Source organism: Podarcis tiliguerta (genome assembly GCF_965153285.1).
Source record: "Podarcis tiliguerta genome assembly, chromosome: 11".
NCBI classification, from domain to species: domain Eukaryota; kingdom Metazoa; phylum Chordata; class Lepidosauria; order Squamata; family Lacertidae; genus Podarcis; species Podarcis tiliguerta.
In genome coordinates, this window is record NC_139544.1 from 35,082,289 (window position 1) to 35,107,753 (window position 25,465).

A 25,465-nucleotide genomic window follows, 5' to 3' on the forward strand; every position below is an offset into this window, starting at 1 on the left:
GATGCAGTGTTGCAGTTTTGATTCAACCATTTATCCTCCAGTATGACTGGATAATCAACTTAATTTTCCTGAGAAATTGAAATCAGAACAAATGCACAAGTTATCCATAGGCATGCTGATGCTAGCTGGTAGTATCTGCTTTCCTTGTTATACTCACCATGGTCAAATTTGAACTCTTTGCCCTGAAATATGGTCATTGCTTCCAGATTCAATGCACAGACTCCACGCATGAAGGCCTTCTTCATAGCATCTTCATAATCATGCCTTTTGTTCTGCATTTCCATGAGCTCAGATTTCGACTTCTCCAGTGCAATATTTAACTAGCAAGGAAACAAAACATTTCTAACAAGTGTATTTTGGGGCCATTTCTCTTACAGAAAGACTTGAGAGATATTGAGATTAGGTATATATACTGCAGGGTACTGGCCCCTTTGTGGCAAAAAGGAAATGGGAGAACTATATCACCACCACCATTAGAGACTTAAAATAGGCTAATGCTCGGAAACTGCAATGAGGACTGGAGTGCAACTCACATTGCCAGGTGCAGTTTTAAATAGCTGGAAGAGGCAACTCGATAGCACAGAAGTGGCATGGAGACAGGGGTGGGAGGGATGGCTATAGGCAAGCAATATAGGGGCAGACTACCTTGCTCTGAATTGTCATTTCAAGGCTGGTGTTAAAAGCTGTGAAATTAGGACACTGCCTGGAATGACTAACAACATTTCAACACAGCAAATAGCTGTTTATTTCGAGCATTTGACCACAAAGCCTATAGTGAATGTGTGCTTATCTTCAAGGTGAATTGGACATTCCCTTTGACACCCATAACAGCTAAATCACAGCCACGAGTGTGTACTACAGAATGCTCACATAGAAAAAGTGTGATGCTCCCAACAGTGTGGAAAGTAAATTACAATTTCACTTGCACCTGATAGCAGAAAGAGTAATGATTCAGAAGCAACCTGGTATCCATTCTGTGTATCATATACCAAAGGACTGGTGAAACAACTTTCTATATCAAAAAACTAATTTCATACTGTGATATTGGGCAACACTCCTCCCGATTGTGTTCCCGTGTGTACACAGAGGAGCAAGGCCCTTCCCACCTCCAATACACATGGATGCAACATTTAAGTAGAATATCTGTAAAGACGCATGTATGCAGAGACATTCAGTGTTACATATAAGCCCAAATTATAGGTCCAGATAAACCATGGGGTCATCATAACCACAGCTCAGGCCCATACCTATTGGGATTTTAAAGCATTATCTCTACTCGTTGGATGCCCCAACAAGCATGCCTGAAGAGCAGGAAGGTACCACCTGAATCACAGAACTGTATAATTGGAAGGGACCCCGAGGATCACCTAGTCCAACCCCCTGCAATGCAGGAATCTCAAAATTATGATTATATAACCCAATCTAAACAAAGTTTTACCTTTGAAGATTTAATCCCCATGCTCTCTTTCAGTTGTTCTCCCAGCTGCATGTTGTTCTGTGCACTGATCCAACCTATGGTTTGTATTTTCCTTTGTCTAAAACCCTCCTTGCTGTTCACTGAAACATTTTCTGGTAAGATCCAACCTCACCAAATTGCAGTAATCTGCATGCTTCAACTCCCTGAATATATGCTTCTGTGGTAGCAAAGTCTCTCTTACATTCCTTACAGCCTCTCTGATTTTCAGGCTGATCACTCAACTTTTCCTTCACTACTTGGATGTCATGAAATCTCAGCACACTTAATTACTACAACTCACTTGAAGCTAAATTCCTCAGTCTCATCAGATCTGCTTTTGAACAAAATAAAGGACCAGAAGCCATAACAAAATCCAAAGCTAGGACCAGTTTCTGTTTGACTTTATTATGGCCTCAATACTGCTTACTATAACAAAGGCTTAAAAATAAATAGTAAACCCTCACAGTTAAAATACTTTCACTGTATGAGCAAACACTGGTTCCTGCTCCACTGGAGAAATGATGCCTTTTTAGACTGGTTCATCAGGAAAATAGTCCTTTAGAAATTTCCTTACCTCTTGAAGTTGACTTTCATAGGTATTGGATAGCGAAACACGTACAGATTCAGCACTTGATTGACAGGCCCTTTCCACAGTCTCTTTCCATTTTACATGGATGCGAGAGCGCCAAGTTGACCAAGCTTTCTTCAATAAACCCATTTCATATAACCGATCAGCCAGTCTATTTGTGTACATCTACAGAAGGAGTGAAAATCAGTGTCAGGTCTGAAATTCCTATTCATTAGTCAGCTGCTTATGTCAACAGGGCACAAAACAGGTTTTCATCTGCTCTGGCTAAGCTGTGATTAAATCACTCCAGCATTCTTCTAGTGCAGTAAAAGCAAGATAGAGGTTTTTGGGATATATATTGCCATATCTAACCCACAGCGTTGCCTAACAAGTGCTGGGCTAGTGGATGTGCTGGTGTTCTGTCATGTTAGAATTCAGACAAAGATGCTTAGTTGCTACTGAGTAGCAAAAAGCGTTAATGAAATACGTTTTAATTTTTCCATGCACATTGTCTCATGGGAACAAGATCCAAGCATAATCTTTTCAGTGCAAGATGTTACCTTTGCATTGCCCCACCTGTTGATAGCTCAGTTAGTTGCTTCAAGGAAAATAGGGCACCAGTTTCCAAGAAGACAGACTGAAAACTGCAGATTTGTTCAGTTTTTTTATTCATTTTAGTTTAAAGGAAGGATTTTGTTTGTTTGTTTAAAAGAATCAAGACATTCTTCATCGACAGGCCCTGCAAGAGTTCTAATCCTTAGAAATTCAACTATCAACATTCATGTTTACCTCATGTCTGGCATCTTGTTTGCCCATGAAATGCTGAAGGCGCCACTTTGAGAATTTCTTCATTAGCTCTATTCTGTCCTTTTGTTTCTCAATTGCATGTGTCAAATTGGCAATTATCTAAACAAAGCAAAGTGAAGAAAATGGGAAAAATGCATAGAGGACATTTATCAGCTGCTACACAGTAATTTTTAGGGACGCGGGTGGCGTTGTGGGTTAAACCACGGAGCCTAGGATTTGCCGATCAGAAGGTCGGTGGTTCGAATCCCCGCAATGGGATGAGCTCCCGTTGCTCGGTTCCTGCTCCTGCCAACCTAGCAGTTTGAAAGCACATCAAAGTGCAAGTAGATAAATAGGTACTGCTTCGGCGGGAAGGTAAACGGCATTTCCGTGCGCTGCTCTGGTTCACCAGAAGCGGCTTCGTCATGCTGGCCACATGACCTGGAAGCTGTACGCCAGCTCCCTTGGCCAATAAAGTGAGATGAGCGCTGCAACCCCAGAGTCGGCCACAACTGGACCTAATGGTCAGGGGTCCCTTTACCTTTACCTTACACAGTAATTTACTTAAATTGATCCAAAAAAATCTGACAGACAGTGCCATTAAAGCACTACCTGCAGTTCCCTTTCATAGCAGGCATCTCACCCAACGCCAATCACCATTCAATGGTGGCATAAGCAAGTAGTAAGAAAATGGCTGGCAACCCAGAGATACATTAACTGATCAAGACATAATGGTTTGGTGTTAGGAATCATCTCAGCAGCCAAGGAGGAAAAAGGGATTCAGATTGCAGGTAAACCTTTCCTTATTAATTAATTAATTAAATTTCTACCCTACTCTTCTTCCCAAAGGAGGCCAAGGTGTCAAACAATTGATAAAACATCTTAAAATCAATTCCAATATAGAGGCAGACCAAGAAAGATATCAGCTCAAAAGGCTGGTTGAAAGAGGAAGGTCTTCAGTAGGGGCTGAGACTGTGCCTGTATAATATTGAAGGGAAGGTGCCACAACACTAAAGGGCTGAATCCTACATTGGGCGGAACAGACCTGATAGAAGCACACAACTCCCTTGTTGCAACAGCTCCAATGGCTACCAGTCTGTTTCTGGGCACAATTCAAAGTGCAGCTTATCACCTATAAAGCCCTATATGGCTCAGGTCTAGGCAATCTGAAGGACCATATTCTCTCACATGAATCTGCGCACAGGCTTGTTGTCCTTCCGCTGCCTGGTGTAGACTGTTTTATTCCACCAGGTTTTGGGGAACTGATTGCTCTTAAGGAAAGGGCTCTTGATAGTGTGCTGTACTGTTGCTGTTTCAGTGTGAGCATGCATGTTTTCTACCTGCATTTTAATAGGGGTTTTTCACATAGTTTCTTTTTAATGATAACCTTTTATATGTTTTTAGCTATGCATGTTTTATCTGTACAGTTGTACCTTGGAAGTCAAACAGCTTAGTTCCCGAACGTTTTGGCTCCTGAACGCTGCAAACCCAGAAGTGACTATTCCTGTTTGTGAACTATTTTTTGAAGCCGAACGTCTAACGAGGCTTCCGCGGCTTCCGATTGGGTGCAGGAGCTTCCAAGGTACGACTGTATTTGTTTTAGTTGTTGTGAACTGTCTTGAGTCCTAGTTCTGGGGAAAAGGCAGGATATGAAGGAATGAATAAAGATAATAGGATGGTATCCACAGGAGACCCTCACCTACAGAGTGATTGACTGGGTATATAAGGGGCAATGCAATCTTTCAGGTTCCTAGTTCCAAGCTGTATAGGGCTTCATGCACCCAAACCAGCACCTTGAACTTAGCCCAGCAGCTAATTTGCAACACCGTAGGAATTATTACAATAAATTAGCAAAAAGTGTTACCTCATCTTTTCTCCCTATTGAAATCTCATATGTATGCAGCAGTTCCTTCAGGTTCTCCATCTGATTGGTCAATTGTCTCACATGGGCTGCATGTTTTTCTCTTTCTTGTCTCAGTTCTAGCGTGTGATGTTCAATGAAATGAAGTTTCCATTTCCTCAGTTCAGTCAGAACATTGGTCTGAAGAATTAAAGGGGGAAGTTTAGTGAAGAAATTGAGCGATCCCTAGCCCACCAAACACATACAATGAAATGTATCACTGCTATTATAGAAAGTAGCTCCACATTCCACAGAAAAGTTAACCGATATTAATGCTGCATTAAGAAGTATGTACGAGCAGAAAGAGGGCAGCACATCTTTTTCACATGCCACAACACACATTCAGGCTCTCTGGTACATGACATTTATTTATTGTTTATGAAAGTATCTATATACTGCCTTTCCACAAAATATCAGGGTGATGCACAGCAATATAAAAGCAGTATGGAACAATCATTCACATGACTGGCTCACGTTTAGGTGTCAGCTTTGAACATCTAAATTCATGAACCCATAGAACCTATGCAGGGCCTTCTCTGAAGAGCAGTTAAATTAGAACATTGGACCACAAGAGCCCAGTATCACAGAAACACAAAGCAGATGGTTTTGTTTTTTCACTTGCTTTGATATGCGAGTCCAATGCAAATGGCTCATTCAAATGCCAATTTTTCCATATACGTTTCACTCAGGTAATCCAATCTTAAGAAGGCAGGAGGGTAATTATATTTTGACAGCTGTTGTTCAGAGTTCCAAGTGGAGGGAATTTGGTTTCTAATCTGCAGTCCAGGCTGTTTTCTCTTTCAGAGGGACTTGCAGCCCTTAGGCTCTATCTCAGCGGACGTCAATGTGTGCCGTTTGGGAATACTACTCCCATCAGCCCCAGCTGGTTGGCCAGTGATCAAGTGGATGATGGGAACTGTAGCCCACAACATCAGGAGGATAACATATTGACTAACCTTCCTCTAACTAGACACGATGCACAGCCACTGAGACTATAGCACTTCAAAAAAAGAAGCGGTAGCAGAAAAGCAATATTAGAAGAAGAATTTAGAGCAGCGGAGCCCTCTTGTCTATTTGCATGTGAAGAAGAGTTTGGATTTGATATCCCGCCTTTCACTCCCTTTAAGGAGTCTCAAAGCGGCAAACAATCTCCTTTCCCTTCCTGCCCAACAACAAACACTCTGTGAGGTGAGTGGGGCTGAGAGACTTCAAAGAAGTATGACTGGCCCAAGGTCACCCAGCAGCTGCATGTGGAGGAGCGGAGACGCGAACCCGGTTCCCCAGATTACAAGACTACCGCTCTTAACCACTACACCACACTGGCTCCACTGGGGAAGAACAGCTGGGGCTGGGTGTTTTAGAACAGCGAAACAATGGGTAGTCCTGCCCCCACCTACTCCTACAGTCTAAATTTGCTGCTTCTGAAGCTGTTTTGCTATTTTAAAAAACAGCACAGTGTATCTTTCATTGGGGTTTATTACACACAGATTCTCAGATGCTTTCCTTTTGAACAACATTTTTGACATTACTAACTTTTGAGATCAAAAGATCATTTTTTACACACAAAGGATGTGTTCAAATGCCACTCAGTCAAGGTTGGTTCTTTAATCTTATAAAACCTCGCAGAAGGAGTGATAGAAGGAAACATTTCTAGAACAGGGGATTTTGTTCAGAGGGCTGGCGCAAGAAGTTGCACAAGCTGAGGTGGGCAGACCGCACCATCTCTTCTTGCTTCCAGCTTACATTGCATTGCCACTGTGCTAGTGGTAGCAGGACTGGCAAGATCAATGCCATGAAGAGGGGCTTGGGTGGGTAGGCAGCAGTCGTGGCCGGTGGGGAGGAGTAGCCATGGTAGTGGCATATGGGGAGGAAGGAGCATGAGCCACACCCCTCCCAATCTGCCACCTGAGGCATGTGGCTCAGTACTGCTCAGGTAGGTCAAGGCCCTGCGAACAGTACAGGATTTGACTTAGAGCCTTTTGAAAACAACACTTTGTTTTACTTGGCCAAAGCACTCAACATGCATTTCCCATGCACATTTTGTCACTAAATATTCAAAATGTTGCAAAAGACAAAGCTATCTGCAAGATGATTTTATAATTAACGCAAAGTTAAATACCTTAAGACTTCCACTCCAGAGATCAAGTATGCTCTCTATTTGGGTCACTCTTTCATCTGAAAGGCTTAAATCAGTCACATTTGACTCTTGAATATCTCTTTGACTAGATGAGGACCCTTCTGAAGAGCTGTCTTCTGAACGGACTGGGCAAAGTCCCCCCACGTTCGTACGAGCCGGCTCCTTTATTGCTGTTGAAACTGAAAAAAAGAAAAGAAACATGAAAAGAGCATTTAGATTTTCCATATCCTGTCACTGAACTTACTTGGTGCAAGTCAAACAAAAGGCTTACAAAGTCAGTGTTGGCTTTTTTCAACGCAGCAAAAAGTACTGTGGTATCTTAATTGGAAAATAAATTTATTACAGGGTATGCTTTCGTTGACTTCATTAGATGCCCTAACACCTTCTGTTGCAGCAACAAAATAGCACAGTTGTTGCTTGGGAAGTTTTTGCTGGTCACTGTAAGCAAGCTATTTGACCTTAAGAGACTGATACCTTAAGGCCACCCTGGGAAGTCGCCATTTGCTAAACCATAGTTAATGGCTTCCTGCTATGTCCTTGCACAGAAATTATATACTGTGCATAGTTGAACCACGATATAAAGAACCCCTTTAACAAAGATGGTTTCCACAGCAAAGCATTTCTTACACCTTCCCCCAATGGTAAGAGAAACTATTTAAAAAAAGGGGGAGAGGCAGTTTTGAGATTAAGCAGAAGGGATATTTATCATGGGGTGGTGGTGGTGGAAGAGGCAATGCCCCATTCCATGTAAAGATCACCCCTCATGCTTCTCTACATAGTAGCTATTCTAGAAATACATACACTCGAGAGACCATAGGCTGGACACTGAGCAAATTTGCAGGTAAAATTGTGTGTTAACAGTCAGTTCAAACACCTAGGCACCCATGAAGTTAGTTTGGGCCAGACACTATTTCAGCATAACCACAGCATTTATTTGAAAAAGAAAAGCATGAAACCCCTATGTGCCGTATCTGTAATCTGAACCTTGATGAGAGTTTTTAAGCAGTAGATACATGAGTCAAAATCTTATTTCTCACCCCAGTTAAGTTATACCTTCTATCCTTGTTGTCCGAGTAGATGTAGCAAAATCAGAAGGTCTCCCATGTTTCCTCCGTCTCACTGCTGCCGTTTCATGTCTGCATTCATCCATTACTGGACTTATTCCTGTTTCAAATATGAGGATTGACCAGATTTGCATAGGCTGGTATAGGGCACTTCAGAATACCACTAATGAAAATATTCTTATGTTGGAAGCTGAAACTAGGATTGCAACACTAACAAAATGGTCCCAATATGCTCTCCTAGTACTGTTAGAATGGAAGAAAGCAGTAGCAGGATTGCAGTCTTGGTGTAACTAACTATGCACCAGAGCTCTCCAAAGCCTTTTAGCTGAGGAAGAGGAACAAACAATTTATTTGTGTGTGTTCCAAAGTCTGTTACTTTCCGCTGAAAGGGAAATTTCACTAAATGCTAGATCTACTGGGTGAAAAATAAAATAAAATGCCAAGCATTAGAAAATCACAAGGGGCTGCTAACAACACAGTAGAAAGTTTGGCAATATATTTTCATAGACAAGAGATAAAGTCAGCTTTAACACAGATCCACTGAAGTGCAACAGTTCAATACTGGAGGACCAGCACCTTGAGAAAGCAGCACTTAACCGCCTGGAGATGAGTCACTACTGCTCAGTAATTTATTGCATCAGTCTTACAAGTTTTCAGATTTAATTAACTAAGCAGATAACACAGGACAGGAAATTAAATTTTAGTGTTAAAACCATTCAAATGCTAGATTTAACACAGCAGCCTGTTTTATTCTGATATTTCTTCTTTATAGGACAGGAAGCTTCTTTGAAGATAATTGTTATCCTTAGATCTATCATTTCAAAGGAAGGCTTGTTATTAGTAATTGGAGTTCTCCCACCAAAGCATACTAGATTTAATCCACAAAACAGGTTTTTCAGTTCAAAATTTTTGCAAAAGCATCAACTCTTCTGGATGCTCACAGTACTAAAACTCTACAGCTTATGAGACGATGGCAATCCCAAATGAAGAGTTCATAATTCTAATGAAAAGCAGGTGTGTGCTGGGTAAAACCAGGCAGATAAAAAAAATAAGAGGTCAATATTTCCCAGAACGTTTCTACGTACTTGCTGCTTTGGATGACCAGGCTCCATAAAGTTGGAAATATGCCAGTCCAGGTTGCAGTATCCATACCTACATAGCCAGGTTTGCTTCAAGAACTACAAGTTTCTCTTTCATTTCCTCCCCAACATGCCCAAATCCCTGGGAATTCATGCCCTTTTTCTATGCATGCATTTGTGGGAGTTCACAAAAGCACTCCACCTACAGACATCCCATGATAAGGGAATATGACCATCCTTTTCAAGACTGGCTTTATGCTTGATACTCATGCCTTTGTTAAACACTCTCAGACACAAGGGCCCTTGAAACGGGAGAGGACTGCAGAAGTGACTTTCAGGTGGTTGAATCTAACAGTGTCATTGTATGAGTGGAAGAACTTGCAAGAAGAGAAGAAGAAGAGTTTGGATTTGATACCCCGCTTTATCACTACCTGAAGGAGTCTCAAAGCGGCTAACATTCTCCTTTCCCTTCCTTCCCCACAACAAACACTCTGTGAGGTGAGTGGGGCTGAGAGACTTCAGAGAAGTGTGACTAGCCCAAGGTCACCCAGCAGCTGCATGTGGAGGAGCGGAGACGCGAACCCAGTTTACCAGATTACGAATCTACCGCTCTTAACCACTACACCACACTGGTTCCCCAATGTGCTGGGGAACCCCGATCAGATTTTGGGGGGTGCAGTGGATGAGGGGAAATTCTGCTGTGCAGAAGTCACTCCCACAGTGACTTCACTGGATCCAACCCAGGGTTTTGTTCTACATATTTTAGAAGGGGCCATTTTGCATAAGCATTCAAGAATGTACTTCAGCTACAAAATTAAACTCCATCTGTGAACTAGATGGCTGTTATAAACTCTTGTCAGTTTCTTCTTCAATGAATATGAAGGCTGCCTGCTTGGTAACTGTCTTGCTGCCAAAAACTAGAAATTTCATCACCTACTGGACACACTTACTAGAGAAGAATGAGCTGGGCTCACGCAAGACGCTGTTAGGCTCCAATGTCAGCTCAGCAGTAGGAAAGCCACTGTGATCTCCAGATGGTTTGAGGAGGAGGAGAAATTCCTAATGGTGTTTCGTCATACAGGTTGGGATTACTACAACTGCAGCTAATCTGATATTAGCTTGCAAAAGCGTTCCCTCCCCATTAAGGATGTGAGTACATATCCAGTAGCAGACCATCTTACAACTGCTCTTAGAACTACTGTAGAATTCTAGAGTCTTGCAATAATTTGAATTCCAGCAGTTTTGCTGCTGTACATAATTTGTTGTTTAAAGATCTATTTTGTGCATGGTCTTCTGACTCACGCTTGCTCAGTGACAAAAGGACCAATTTACCCTCAAGTGCTTGTCCCTCACTCGGCATACAAGGCTAGTAAAATATGTTTGCACGTGAAGACCCTGCAGTAAAAACTCAAGACGCGTCATTATCTAAACCTTTTATTTTGTTGTCTATGAAATGAAACTGTGGAACTTCAGGAACCTGCCACAGCTCCAAGCTAGAGACAAAGACAAGGCTTCTGGTATGATCCAGTGGGTGGCCAAACACTCAACATCACAAGTAGAAATGTGAACCCAAGGAAAGAAGCAAAAAGGCTAAATGATCAGGAAAGAAATATAGGAGAGAAGAAATAGATGTTGGAAGAAGAAAAAAGGAGAAGGTTCAGAAATGTAACAGCAAAACTCTTAATGTGGTAAGATGACTATCAGCTGAAAGACAAAGGCATGCTAAGACATAGTTAATGGGTTTTCCATGATTTTATACAAGGCCCCTGCTTCATTCTTTTCCTTTAGCCAGTAGGAGCAACAAACTAAGATGTCTGGCTCCACATTACTAGGGTCATGAGCCAAGAATAAACCTTGCCACTTTTAGACCCAGATGTGGTGAAAAGCAGGGTATACAGTATATCTTTTTATTAAAAAAAAGTTTGAAGTAAAAACAAATCATGATTCCTAGTTAGAACATAACATGAAACCGGGGATCATGCTTTGCTGCTCCTATTGGCTAGAGCATGGGTCTTCATCTGATAGGTTGGAAATCTAGCAGTGGGTCCCGGCCTAATCCAAGGTGGACTGCAACAGGAGCACTAACACCATGCAGGTATGTGGTAAAAGATTAAGAAATGGGTCCCCAAATGAATATTTGGGTTCAAAGTGGGTCCTGGGGTCCAAAAAATGTTAAAGACTACTGGGCTAGAGGGGAAAGAGAAAAGCGGGAGTCTTCTATACCATCATGGAAAACCATTATCTATAGTTTGCCATGATGTTCAAACTGGATCATAGAAAAGCAAAAACTGAAGGTTTAACAAGGTATAACACAATAAATTATGTATGTTAAATGTAAAGACTGGTAAAAGTAGCCTTCTACCTACAGGGGGGCGAAACAGATAAGGAGCACACAAACCTAGAACCTTGATATCAAGCAGGTAGAATCCCAGTTTCAATGTAACATTCAAGAATGTATGTATTTGTTGTGACCCCACCCTGCTGACAAAGGATGGAGATAGTCATTTCTTAAATTGATAAAGGTGTTTTAAAAAGAAAAGAAAGGTCTTAGCGATGTAAGCATTAAAAACGTAGTGAAGGCCCATTATCTATACTTCTGTTTTTCAGGCTTGATTTGTATTTCCCAGACAAAAACACCCAGCGTGTCTTTTTAGGCAAACCTGGCTATGTCTAAAATATGTCTCAGGAGTACAAGCAAGAGAAAAAGAGTGTGGGTGTTATTGTGCTGCTGTGTCAAGCTTAAAGACGTGAAGGTGCAGAAAACAACAAAGAGAAATATTGGAAAGAAGCCCAGAAAAAGTGGGGGCAGGTCCATCCCCTATTTTTCCAGTTTTTCCCCAGACTTTCATATCACTAGTCAAGCTGATAGTGAAGCAGAACTGCATCCATTTGAAGACCCAAGAATCGTAAGAGGTCCTGAAGCCACTGTTTATATGAGCAAAACCAAGTCCTATTAAGAACTGCTGCATCTCTTAAGATTCTATACAATCTTGCCACTTCAAACTGTCCTAGTTTGTTTTTCTTGCAAAGTAAATAAACAAACTTTTGTAATTTTGAATAAATGCCTGTAAAAATTGGAACTATAGGGATGTCATACTTTCTGAATGCCTTGAATGATTAAAGGCATTAACATGAATTAAAACTATTTCACATTTTCAAAAGGAAACAATATTAATGCAAATGTTACTTTTCCAAATTGCCTCAGGATATATATTGTTAACTAAAAACAATGTCTGAAACAAATCATTAAAAGTCTATCACTCCTGTCTTCCAAGAAAGAAAAATACCACAAGGCGCCAGATTATAGGAACATAATGACTAGATGGGAAGAATTAAATGTTCAGTTTGGCCAGAACTAGTCTACTCTGCTTAGCAAACGTATAAAAATATAGCACATATATAAACTGACAAATGAATATGTGCTGTGAAATCTCCTTGAAGTAAATCATATTATGAGTTAACAAGTTACCATGAATTAGATATCATGCCAATGGGAAACTGACAATTTTAGAATGGTTCGTTGAAGATCAGGCAAAGGACGAGTATATTTCATGTGGGACAACACAAAGTCATCCTCATCTGGGTTATGTGGTTTACTTGGTAGCAGAGCATTTGAGCATGAAAGAGAGAGAAATAAAATGTCATTGCCAGCCTTTGCAATATGCTCACATACCGGTCAAGGTAATCCATTTCAAAATATAAGGCATGGGAGAGCCTTCATTCTAATCAGTAGTAACACCCTTTCCTGCACTGGCATTTCAGAGAGTTGGAGATAACTTCCTTTCATAAAAAAACAAATCTCCCCTTATCTCCTGATAAATATCCATTTTCTATCACAAGTTACCTGCAGACTGCTGGCGAACCTCTATGCGATCCGACTGCCGTAATACACTTGGTTCAAACTTTGGGGTAACTACAGCATAACGAAGCAGCTCTTCATATTCATCCTGTCATAAAAGGACCACAAGACTGATGTCAAAGGCAGTGACTAGGTTGAGTGCGACAGTTTGTGCCAGTTTACGCGTAGGAAGGCTATTATCACGCATTCTGCTTTTGCTATCGTATTGTTTGGGAAACTGTCTTGATGTATTCGTTGTACTTTTATTGTATCTTTCTATGCATTAATATTTTGTTTACCACTTAGGGGGCCGTAACGTAACGCAAATAACTACAAAATTTGATGCCAAATCAAAAGTTCAAAATGCGGGAAGTTTAACTTGCTCTTGTTCTATTTCCATCCTTGCTCATTCCTTTTTCCATACAAAGCAGGCTGCTGGTCTCAAGGTTTCCCTGCTTGCCAAATCTCTTAGTTGCTGAATGGAGAAAGACATGGCTTCTGGGATCCTGCCACCTCTCAGCCCTCCTATTCTCCCCACCTCCCACTGTGATAGCTTGTTAGTATTTCAAACACCATTCCCAATATTTAAACTGAGTTACTAAAATCACTAACACCTAATGTCTGTTTTATTTATATACTGTATTAACACATATTATGCTCAAGACTACAACAAAACTGACAAAGTCATATAAAAAACAACAACACAGCACCACCAAACACACAAACAAATTCAAAATTAGGCACTACTTTAAGGCATTATATGGTAACAGCCCATTAAACAATTCATCAAAACGTAACTGATGAAAAACCAATCTCAAAACAAATAGGTTCAGAATTACCAACTCATAAGAGTATTTCGAAAGTAAAAACTTAGTCTTGAAATAATTAAAACACATATCCCACCTAATAAAAATAATACTGTGACCATAAGCACACTTACTAGAGAGCAAGCACCAGAAAAGCAGCACATTTAAAAAGGACAGAATATAGTTGCCAAGAAATTCATATGGCGTAAGAAGTACGCAGTGCACTTGTGGGGCCAGCATCTCAACCTCCTCTCTTACCTGGGCCAACCTAAGTCCTTTCTCAGCTATACCAAAAGTGAGGGCTCTGGGATCTGATGACATGGATCAGAATACAGAGCCTCACCTTCATTCAACCACCAAGAGAAGAACCCACCACCTGCAGTGGCCTCATGGAAAATACCCATGCAATGGACATCACTGCTGGTTTTGCACCCAACAGTAGATGTTGACAATAATATCTAATAGTAGGAGTAATAATTGTAATACTGTAATAATACCTAGGGGGAGGGTTGGATTCACAGGGCTTCTGTCTCTTTGGTGGTGGCAACTGGGAAGCAGATGGTAAGAAGTGTCTCACAAGTCTTCTAAATTGTTGCTGCTGAACTTAGTCCTTGATAGCAAAGCTACTGAGAGAAGGCAACACTATTATGGTAACTACTTCAACCACCTCAGGGCCTATGATCAGCAGGGGAAACCTTGTTGGTGGTGCTGCCTCTGGCTGCTGCCTGGTTGGAATTGGCCTGTGACAGGGCATTCTCAGTGGTGGTTCCTCATTTGTGGAATGTGCTCCCTGGGTGAGGTGCACCCACCTCACTCATTATTGATTTTCAGAAGAAATTTTAGAACATTCCTGTTTATTACCAACATTTGATGGCTAAAAGATACTGGCCAGGGTAAAATTGAAATTAGGACCTGTGAGATACAATTGCTTTTAAATGTTTTAGATGTTCTAAGTATTTTTAAATGTTTCTTATTTATTTATTTTTAAATTGTATTGTTCAGTCATTTTGATGTTTGCCACCCTGGGTTCTTTTGGGAAGAAGGGTGGGACAGAAATTTAATAATATTACTTACGACACAGCTTCTACAATATTGCCACTCAGAAGCCACTTCAGCAATCATCCTGAAACAACCAACCTCTTCACCCAAGTACTCACACTCAGAGTCAACAAGGTGGCTCTCCCTCTCTGAAGGGCTGACACCCAGACGCCCACTCAAGACTGAGAAAGTGTGCCTTCTTGATGGGCTAAGGATCTGGTTTCCTCAGGAGAGCTATAGTCAGGGAGCAGCCAACATTCAAATTACAGTCATACCTCGGGTTAAATATGCTTCAGGTTGAGCGTTTTCATGTTATGCTCCGTGGCGACCCGGAAGTAACAGAACGTGTTACTTCTGGGTTTCGCTGCTCGCGCAGATGCTCAAAATGTCACGCACATGCGCGGAAGTGGCGAATCGTGACCCGCGCAGACGTGGGTTGTGTTTGCTTCAGGATGCGAACGGGGCTCTGGAACGGATCCCGTTCGCATCCAGAGGTACCACTGTATGCTAGCTTAGGCCTGTGCATAGCCATCAGGAGGATTAGACCCACTGATCTGTAGTCCAAATGTGCAAACATTACTGGTTCCTAACAGCATGCTTTGAACAAACATGTGCAGAGTGCCACTCAGAGCCATAGCTGCTGGTCCACCTGCCAGACTTACCTCAGCCTAGTGTGGCAGAGTTGTGCCCGCCCTTAGATGAAAATACATAGCAGAAGACTAGAAATTTGAGCATCCAATTGTGGCAGTTATAAAAGATCGACATGATGCATTTATTTACGAAGATGTACATTGTACTACACTTATTTTTCTCCACAGACATTTTGTACTGTTTCATTCTGCTAGATTTACAGGTTAATAGGATCTAAATGAAAGTTAACAGTTCAAGACATGCACTTTAAAAAGCCTACCTGAAGTTCTGAAGAAACAGAACTCCCTCGATCAGAGTCTTTTGGCAAAACTGGACTTGTGCTGTTCTCTTCAGATGATGACATCCCACACTAAGGTATACCTATTTTTAAAAAAAAATTCCAGAGGGTGAACTTCATTTTTTATCCAAATCCCTTTTCTTCATATTGGCCAAACGTTTTCTAAATCATTAATAGGCTTCAAACTAGAGGCAGGTAATCTTATGGGGTCACAAACTTTTCCATAACCAGTTCTAGTTCAATATTTGTGGTTCATTTAGGCTAGGAAGCAGAGTACTTCCTTACTTGCCACTCTCTTCCAAAAAAGTGTAATAAGGTTGGCTTTCTCAGAAGAATCTGCACCTCCTGTTTACACTAACTAGAATACTATATTGAATAAAATCATAAGGGATTTTGTTGCTTTCCCTGCTTTTGGGGAGTGATATTGCTGTTTTGTTATTATTGATTTACTGTTCATAGGATTTGATATTGTTTTTAATTATTCGTTTGGTAATGACTTGGAGTTTTGTTCAAAAGAAAAGTGGGATTATTCAATAAAATATAAATAAGCACCAGAAACAAAAAAACTAATAATATTGATTAGAACACTGAGTAAAACAAAAAGAGGTAAAAATCTAAAACATGGCCTGACTCCGTGTCTCTATACCATTCTTTTTCTTTTGCAATGCAATGTACAAGTTAAGACCGACCATGATAAAACATTCTAACACATATTCACAGGTTAACTAGAAGCAAGTTAGCTTGCATTGCAGAATAACCTAATTTGGTCTATATAATCACCTTCTTTATACCATTACAGTAAGCTTCCACCCTCCAAATATGGAGCCTGCTAGAAACTCTTTCAAGTTATAACACAGATCCAGCCTATTTGGCAAGAACCTGTTTTGAATAACTGTAAAGAGTCTTCAAAGGTCACGTAAGCAGAATCTGCAGGTCTTGATTAAGACAAATGGAGTAGTTCACTGCTTTTGGGGAAGCATTACTCAAGTAAAGGTACCAACAGCATGCAGAAATACTCTTTCAGCTCCTATTTCAATCAAGCTTTTATCTTAATCAGCTCTAAAGTGTTGCTTAAGGCTAATGCACAACAGATGCAGACACAGGAGGTTAAGGCGGCCATATTTCAATTTTATCCAGCTGTCCTGAAAATGTGCAAAGTAGCCAATTTATAGCACTTTAAAGAGTGTTTAAAGCATATCACGCACAGTAACAAGAAGACTGCAAGGAAGCTCATCTCCAAATTTCAAATAAGGGCATAAGAGAGGGAGACAGCAACTTTTCTATAGTCACCAAGTCAGCTCATATGGCTTAGGTTGGGAGTAAGAAACGACTGAGCTACCATGAGGGAAAAGTAGGTAACCAGGTTGCTTAGGCAACCCAACAGACTTGTACACACACATGTACCTTCAAGCACGGGTCTGCTCAAGTTCATGGAATGTGAATTAAAGTGCTGTGAAAAAACATACGTTGTGCGCATTAACAACAGTAGTGTAAAAGGCATGTTAGCAAGCATTTTGTAGCAGTAAGGCTACTGGACTGACAATCACACCCATATGATTTTTCCCTTTTTGTTGTATTGGTCTTCTGTCAGCGGCAACATTATTTTTGATTACTTATTTATTTCTCACTACATTTACACCCCGCCATTCCCCCCCCCAAAAAAAGAGCTCCAAGCAGCCTGCATGGTTCTCCCCATCCTCATTTCATCCTCTTAACAATCCTGTGAGGCAAGTTAGGCTGAGAGAGTGAGTGACGGACCAGGCATAGGCAAACTCGACCCTCCAGCTGTTTTCGGACTACAACCCCCATGATCCCTAGCTAACAGGACCAGTGGTCAGGGATGACGGGAACTGTAGTCCCAAAACATCTGGAGGGCCGAGTTTGCCTATGCCTGGACCAAGGCCACCCATCGAGTGGGGATGATGAAGCCTGCTCTCCTGTACAGCCCAGCCCTCAATTCCCACACGGGCTCAATTCTCACGCTCACCATCTCCTTCAACTCCTGCTTTCCTCTAGGCAACCCAAAAGAGAGCGTCGCTAGGTACACTGGTACAGGAAAGCCGCAGTTCTTACAGACCTACCTGGGAGTAAAGTCCCACTGTACTCAATGGGGCTTACTTCTGAGTAGGCACAAACAAGTGCATGCACTGGGAGACGGAAAGGGGGCAACAGGCCTCAGAAGGCGCCAGGCAGAAGCGTGCAATTAGAAGGAAGTGCTGCGAAGGGTGCATTGCACGGAGAGAAGGGAAGAGACGCTTTCGCCCCTCTAGGCAACGGGCAGATGCAGAATTTAGAATGGCGCTTATTGCGCGTCAGGACGCGAGGAAAGTGACGCGCCTCCGGGACCCGCTTCTCCAGCCTGCCCCTGGCTCGAGGTCCCCGCAGCCCCTTTGCCCGAAAGCCGCCTCCCTCACCTGAGCAGCCTCCTCCGCTCCTCACCTCCCCAAGCAAGAGAAGCCTGACAGTTTCAAACGGCCAGCCCGGAAAGAAAGGGCGCCTGTGATTGGTCCCCGTCCTCTTGTTAAAGACCCGCTGACAGGGCAGTGTCGGGCAGCCCGCTTGATCGCCAATCGGCACTCCGGACACGCATTCGGAGGCGGGGCTTTGCTGGTGACGAAGGCCAATTAAAACCCCAGAAGCAAGGGCAGTTCGGCTAGGGAATTTTTTTTTAAGGGCTTCCAGAGCGTGAGTTCTGACGTAACAGAACGGGCCGTCTCCCGCGTGTTGATTGGTTTGTTGATGGGAGCCCGGGCCCGAGAGGCGGGTAGCGAGGAGGCAGTTGAGGGGTAAGGCCACGTGACAAGGGCAGGAGAAGGCGGGGCGCGCCTGAGGGGCTAAGCTTGGGCGGAGCGTAGCTGGAGGGTTTGTTGTGGTTACTCAGAAGCACCGCGCGAGCCCCCTTTAAGCGCAGTGGGGATTGCACCGAAATGAGGGTGCACCGGATTGCAGTCTAAATTATAAGAGGGACTTGGAGGTGCTTGATTTGATCAAGATTCCGCCTGGTCTAGGGGGAGGCAGAAAGATCTTCTGGAAGATCCCTTGATGATTTGCATTAGTTCTTAAGGGTTTCTCGTTCCCAGCTGCTTAACAGCAGCAGCAACAGAAATACTTTCCCTGACTAAATTAGGCTGAAGAAAGCCAAGCTGTGGGATTGTAAACAAATTCCTAGGCAGACAGGAAGGCATCTGCATTCTCCAGGTTCTCCTGCTTTGCGTAATGACCAAGAGTCGCTCCTGTACTGCGGAGGTTTAGCAGATTATTTTACCAAAATTTAAGCTACGTTTGCCTTTCCTCACAAATAATGGAGTTTCCTATCGTAAAGGCACTGGGGAATACTTAAAATGCCAGCGAGGCTGAAGTACTTGCTAAGGGTTAGTTGTAGGGAGTGCAGTTGAGAGATTCCCTTAAGTACCTGGTGGTTGGTCACTATCAGAGCAGGATGATGGACTAGATGGGCCACTGGTCTGATCCATCAGTCTCTTACGTTCTTATGGTGTACAAATCAACACATTTTGAGGATGCATGGACAGTTCCAGGGGGAAGTAGAGAAAGGTGAATTCCCATTCTGTGGCATTAGCCCAGTGGAAAGCCCATGTGAATAATTTAAACCTCCAAAATGGAAAGCTGCTAAGATTTCCTTTAAACAAATCTTAAAAGCATTTATGACAAATTAGGACATTGTTCTTCAACCTTCGGTCCCCATATGCACAGCATCTGAGGACTTGCGAAGAACACTGCATTTGACAGTAAGAGTATCGGTTTCAATACTAAATTCCCAAAACAGTTCCAGCTTAAATTACTCAGCACATTTACAAAAATAAAAATGCTAATGTTTAATCTTACAGGGATTTTTTTTAAAAAAAAGATTTACAATAACAGCATACTTGGTTAAAAAAAAAGGTAAACGACCCTGGGACGGTTAAGTCCAGTCAAAGGTGACGGGTGCAGCACTCATCTCTCTTCAGGCCAAAGGAGCCGGCATTTGTCCACAGACAGCTATCTGGGTCATGTGGCCAGCATGACCAAACCGCTTCTGGCACAACAGAACACCGTGGTAGAAGCCGGAGCTCACAGAAACACCATTTACCTTCCTGCTGCAGCTCTACCTATTTATCTATTTGCACTGATATGCATTCAAACTGCTAGGTTGGCAGAAGCTAAGGCAGCGTAATGATTGAGCTGGCTGTCCAGAACACTATTGCACTCCACACTGCAGTATCTTCCTGCAGATCCTACTTAGTTAGAAAGAAGACTTCCCTGCCTCCCCACCCCAACCCCCTTGTTTAACCTTCTCAATAAAATATCATTGTGGAATATCTCTGATCAGCTGACAAATGACTGTCAAAATGAAAGAGATCAGGTAATCAGCTAAGCCTCCTCTGAAATGAGTTCAAAAGATTGGCATTTCTAGAGATCTCTTAATGGCAATGTGTACACCAATAACGTATTTGTGATGACATATTTTGCCTCCAGCGCTATGAATTTCCACTGCATCCAGAGGTAAAGAACAATAAAGTGCACATTATCAGGCATCTCTCATGCTAGAACTGGGGGTTCTGCTGAAATCTATTATTCAAAATTGTGAGGAATGAAGCCTTTTATTTTCCCATTCTTGCTTGCAGCAGTCTACGATGTACCATTTTAAAGGCAGCCTACGGACAATTCCACAATGCAACTTACAGAACTACTATGAAGCTTATCCTTATAAATAACTACGAAGCGCGCAGAACTGAGTCTCTACTAGAAAGTGCATTTATGAGACAGTGGAGCTGCCAGATGGAAATCTCTCCACATCTTGCTCCAAAGAGATGGATGTTGACAAATGATGACTGGCTTTAAGTTTCATGGGTCACCTGGCAAAGTGCTCTCTGATTGGACTCTTCCTATGTTAGTAGCCCCTCTGAGACTTGTCTGGTGGGACCAGGCACCTTCAAACTGCCATTGAAATTTCCCACAGTAACCCAATGTAGCATTGCTAAAATGACTAATACCAAGACCCAGCCACCTGGCACTCACGGCAACCCCGGGCAGACATCAGTGGTGGGTTCTGCTGAGGTACTGGTCCCCAAAAGATGTCACCTGCTGAATCCATCTGTCCCATTAGGATTTCACATGAGTAAGCAGAGGCACCATATAGGTGGGGGCATGGGGCCGAGACCCCCCAAATTTTCAAGCAGGGTGCCAGGCCCCCTCAATATTCTGCAGCTGCAGCGGGCCTCCCTGTGGCTGCGGTTGGCCCCAGCAAGCCCCCTCCCATCGTGTGACATCACACATGCACACTGCCCCCCCCCCCGTTGGGCAGAACCCAGTGCATGTGTGAGTAAGTATGGCTATTTTAGTTTATATAGGCAGTGGAGCTACTGGGACATGGCCCTCACACTGAAAATCTCTTTTCATCACTTCTCTGATAAAAATAGGGACGTCCTACCATACCCTCCAATATTTCTCAGATGAAAATAGGCATGTCCTAAGGAAAAGCGAGACATCCCGGGATCAAATCAGAAACTGGGATGACTTCTGTAAATCCAGGACTGTCCCTGGAAAATAGGGATACTTGGAGGGTCTGCAAAAGGAGCACAGGGAGTTCTGTATATATGGGAGAATTTAAAAAAGCAAGTGGCCCTCACTGACCTGGTATAAAAAGATATTGTCAACCTGAGGAGCCCTGGCTGCCTAGATAAAACACTATAGCCCCCCCCCCACCTTTACCTGGGAGTAAGGCACACTGAACTCAGTGCAGCTTTTGTCTGAGTAGACAGTTATTTACAAAATGCAAGTCAGGAGCACCAGTGCTCAGCCATGCACTTGGGAGCCTCAGCAATCACTCTCTCCACCTGGAAACAAACTAGGACTGCTCAAAGAAAATGCACGTGCCAAAAATAAGCTCTGGGCTGCCCCCTTACGTGCTTGTGAGTGCCCAAGCCAGTCAATTAGGATTTTGTTATAAAGATTTTTTTCTCTCACTTCCCTCTGTGGCCCCCTAGCATCATGTTTTCACCTGTGCCCCCCTTGGAATATCCCGGTTGGGAAACACTGATTTAGTCCACTGTCTGAGCTGGACATACACCACTGTGTTACTTTTCTTTCTCTGAAGAAATTTCCATCACTTCTACAGCAGGTGGCAACGCACAATACTGTTCAGGCACCACTGAACTGACAGATGATCACTTGTGAAGACCGGAGGAGTGACTGGAATACATATGACATTGTGAGGGGAAACAGCTATAAACTGGATTTTACTAGGAGGTAATAAAGATTCCTTAGTAGTGTCAAACAGACTTTGTTCTTATAAGGGATGTGAATCAGTGTAAAGATCCAGAACATGATAAAGAGCAAGCAGGGGGAAAGCTAAATGGATGGCAGTAAAAAGCTTCTCAGTCTATAATGCCATGAATACTACACACAATAAAAACAGAACGAAACCACAAGCCCTCTTTGTTTGGAAGGCTGGGGCCAAATTGGTACATTGCAGTGGCTGTAGCACAAATTATAAAATGCAGAGGAGATCCCCAAATGCTAAATGAATCAGGCCTTTGGTTTCCAGGTTGCTCCTAGGGAGGCAGTGGAGGAATACGCAACGTCGAATTCTCCCATTTGCCTAACTCCCACTTTCTTCCTGTCCTTCTCTGCACAGATAGGTGAAAAAGAGGATTTAACAGTTGTGTCATGCAAGCTGTGCCTACTGAAGGTTCCGCTTCAGCAGAACTAAAAGATGCAGCAGTCCTGTCCACTTTTGGATCTGGCCAGCAGGTGGGGGAGGAGAACAGCTTTCCAAGAGAAGTGGGAGGAACAAGGCAAAACAAACCACCCTCTCTCACCTTATCATCAGGCTAACTAGCTTGGACAGGGGCAGATCTCCTATGAAAGTAGTGAAGCTTATGCTTCAGGGCCCCTAATCCGGGAGGGGCCTCAGAAATGACTTTATTCCACATTGCACCCCTGCCTCTTGACATCAGGCCGACAGCTTTCCTGTACTCTTTTTGGCATCCACTTAAGTCACACTTAAGGGACGCAGGTGGCACTGTGGGTTAAACCACAGAGCCTAAGGCTTGCTGATCAGAAGGTCGGCGGTTCGAATCCCCAGGACGGGGTGAGCTCCCGTTGCTCAGTCCCTGCTCCTGCTCCTGCCAACCTAGCAGTTCGAAAGCATGCAGTGCAGGTAGATAAATAGGTACCACTCCGGCGGGAAGGTAAACAGCATTTCCGTGCGCTGCTCTGGTTTGCCAGAAAGCGGCTTAGTCATGCTGGCCACATGACCCGGAAGCTGTGTGCCGGTGAAGGGGTACAGTTAGGTTACCCCAGAAAGCCCTAAAAACTGTTTGTGAATTCCCCCCCCCCCCCAGCCAGGCCTCGGCGTACGCATTTTAAAAACTGCAATTTCCTCTAAGACAAAAAGCACAAGCTAAGCAGTCCTCTTTGTAACAAAAACGCTGTAACAAACCTAGAGCTGAGAACAGAAAACCTTTTGGGTTCCCAGATCTAAGCAACCTTGTCCTTGTACATTGATTTGCAACATACTTCCGGGAACAGAACCAGGGAACGAAAAAGCAACATTCTATGTAAGAATGTGTGAAGGGGGAGAGGGGAAAAGGGGTTTGAAAAAAGGATAAAACCTGCTTGTAAAATGTTTTCGGCGCGGCCTGTCTTTTGTGAACTGAATCACACAGGTGCCTCTGCCCTTCCGGATGGCAGAATAAAACGCTCTTTCTCTGGATTAACCCCTTGGTGTCGTTTGGCTCCTTTTGTCTCTGCTCGGGTGCAACAATTATTCCTACCCGTGGATTAAAAAGGCTACATATTTCTGGTGCATCGGCCGGGAATAAGCACGTTCCCCGAGATCGAGGGACAAAGAGGTCCAGGGCGTCACTGCAAGGCGAGCAGCTCAGGATCCTGGGTCAACAGTTCCAGCGCGCATCCTGCCAACTTCGTGGGAGGGACTGGCCACCCGTTCCTGAGTGGACACGCGACAAGTGACGGAGAGAAAGAGCAACGGCCGTGCAGAAAGAAGGTACCTCGAGGAACAAGGTAAGCTCCACAGGGATAGGTGGGAGCAATAAGAGAGTCTGATCAACTCCGCCAGCAGGGTAGAAGAAGTGCCACTGGTTTTGGTATTGCCCAGAAAAGCAGCAAAAAGGGTGCTGCAGGGCGCCGGTCGAAGTCTAAGCGCTGCCGGTTAGTTTTGTGCCCAGAAGAAGCAGTAGAGTGCTCTTGGGCCCCGGTCGAAGTCTAAGCACTGCCGGTTATGGTTCTTTTTGTGTCCAGAAGAAGCAGTAGAGTGCTCTTGGGCCCCGGTCGAAGTCTAAGCGCTGCCGGTTGTGGTTATTTTTTGGGGGAGGGAAAGGGGATTGGGGGAGGTGCATGGGTTTTTTGTTTTTTTCTGAATGTGCGTGTGGGGACACTCCAGTGAATGTTTTGAGTGTGTGAGACGTTGAAAGCAACGTCCGGCCTGTGACTGAGTGAGAGAAAATAACGTTAGGAGGGCTGAGTGTCCCAGTGTCCCCAGGATCCCAGAGTCATGGGAAATAAAAGCAGTAAAACAATTCTTGAGACACCACTACAGAGCTTTCTGGAAAACTGGAAAAGTGCCATGAAAGCAGAAGAGTGGGGATGTAAACTCAAAAAAAAAAACAGACTCCAACATTTATGTGAAGTTGACTGGCCTTCGTATTTACCAGAATGGCCTCCTGGAGGATCCTTTGATCCAAACTTGGTCAACATTTTATGGAGTAACATTTTCAAGGCCCACACAGATCAGATTCCCTATATTTCTATCTGGAAAGCCAATGTGGATCAAAATCCCTCATGGCTTCGGAAAAATAGAATTGTGACTGCCCAAATCAAACTGTGTTCAGTACAATTACAAGTTAAAAAGCCACCAGTTTTGCCAGTCCTGGAAGAGGAGATAATTACCCCACCACCACCATATGCAGCAACTGCGCCAAGGCAACCAAATAGGGCTGCCTCTCCACCCAATGCCCAGACTGAGGACCCAAATGAGAAGATTCCCCCCTCTGCCCCTCCCCAACCCCCTTTTGATGCAAGCAAGGAAGGTGAAGAGGAAGGTGATGATGTTTGTGATGATGATGACTTCAGAAAAACTCTAGATAAAGAGATAAGATGGACTAGTAAGCAGTCTGACAGAGTGTTCCAGTATGTAGAACCATTTAAAACAGTGAGCTGGATGTGGCTTCTTGGTTCTAGAAGCAGCACAATGCAAGGATGTGAATTGGCAGACAGAAAGAAACAGAGCAGAAGGCTTTGAGAGCCGCATAGGACAGAACTGTTAAAAAAGAGACAATTAAACCCAAGGGATTGAAAAAGCCCCAGGATTACAATACTGACCATTGAGGAAATCCGCAAGATACATGCCCTCAGGGCAGCGGACAATATTGATGTTGCAATTGAGGCAGCTAAAACTCCACTTTGATGGCCCACCCACTGACTGTACGACCTCCTGGAGTCATCCAATGTACAGGACCACAGACCTCCAAGCACTTTAAATCAGAATCCTTCTTTCGAAGAGGACCCAGCCAAAATAATTAGGGGTTTGTCTTCAGACAGCCAGCAGCCAGAAAGCCAAAAATGCAAGAGGGTGTCCACGGGAGGGAAAGAAGACGCCTAGGGAAGAAACCAGTGCACCATCTGCAGGCAAGAGGGTCATTGGGAAATGGAATGCCCATAGGCCCCACGCCCGACACACCCCACCCCCACAGGCTGGGAACAATAAGATTTCTCAAAAATGATTTCTTCTCATCTCTGTTCTTGCTAAAAGACTGTTGCAGCTGGAAACGAGTGAACTAACTGTTTCTCATTCATGCAAGTAACAGGACATCAGCTTTTTTTTTTTTTTTTCTCCTTGCACCAG

At 43.4% G+C, this 25,465-nt stretch overlaps 1 protein-coding gene and 1 long non-coding RNA gene across 9 annotated transcripts in view; one reads left to right on the top strand and one right to left on the bottom strand.

Moving 5' to 3' along the window:
* Window positions 1-18,134, bottom strand: part of POC5 (POC5 centriolar protein) — a 34,892-nt gene extending 16,758 nt beyond the window's left edge. Inside the window, exons 1-10 of one of the 8 annotated variants that reach the window (XM_083404018.1) lie at window positions 18,015-18,051; window positions 15,583-15,683; window positions 14,132-14,257; window positions 12,835-12,937; window positions 7,901-8,011; window positions 6,830-7,026; window positions 4,675-4,851; window positions 2,814-2,930; window positions 2,031-2,210; window positions 158-320 (exon numbers count right to left, since the gene is read on the bottom strand). In XM_083404018.1, the coding sequence (XP_083260144.1) occupies window positions 158-320; window positions 2,031-2,210; window positions 2,814-2,930; window positions 4,675-4,851; window positions 6,830-7,026; window positions 7,901-7,997 (931 nt within the window). In that variant the 5' untranslated portion in view covers window positions 7,998-8,011; window positions 12,835-12,937; window positions 14,132-14,257; window positions 15,583-15,683; window positions 18,015-18,051. Of the gene's footprint in view, window positions 1-157; window positions 321-2,030; window positions 2,211-2,813; window positions 2,931-4,674; window positions 4,852-6,829; window positions 7,027-7,900; window positions 8,012-9,940; window positions 10,094-12,834; window positions 12,938-14,131; window positions 14,261-15,582; window positions 15,686-17,004; window positions 17,051-17,681; window positions 17,987-18,014 lie in introns of those variants that run through there. The other 7 variants (XM_083404013.1, XM_083404014.1, XM_083404012.1 and 4 more) reach the window with 7 other exon arrangements.
* Window positions 10,291-12,070, top strand: LOC310660166. The gene is made up of 2 exons (XR_014503264.1): window positions 10,291-10,678; window positions 11,598-12,070. It is a non-coding gene; the product is annotated as an uncharacterized lncRNA (long non-coding RNA).
* Window positions 18,135-25,465: the final 7,331 nt, after the last annotated feature.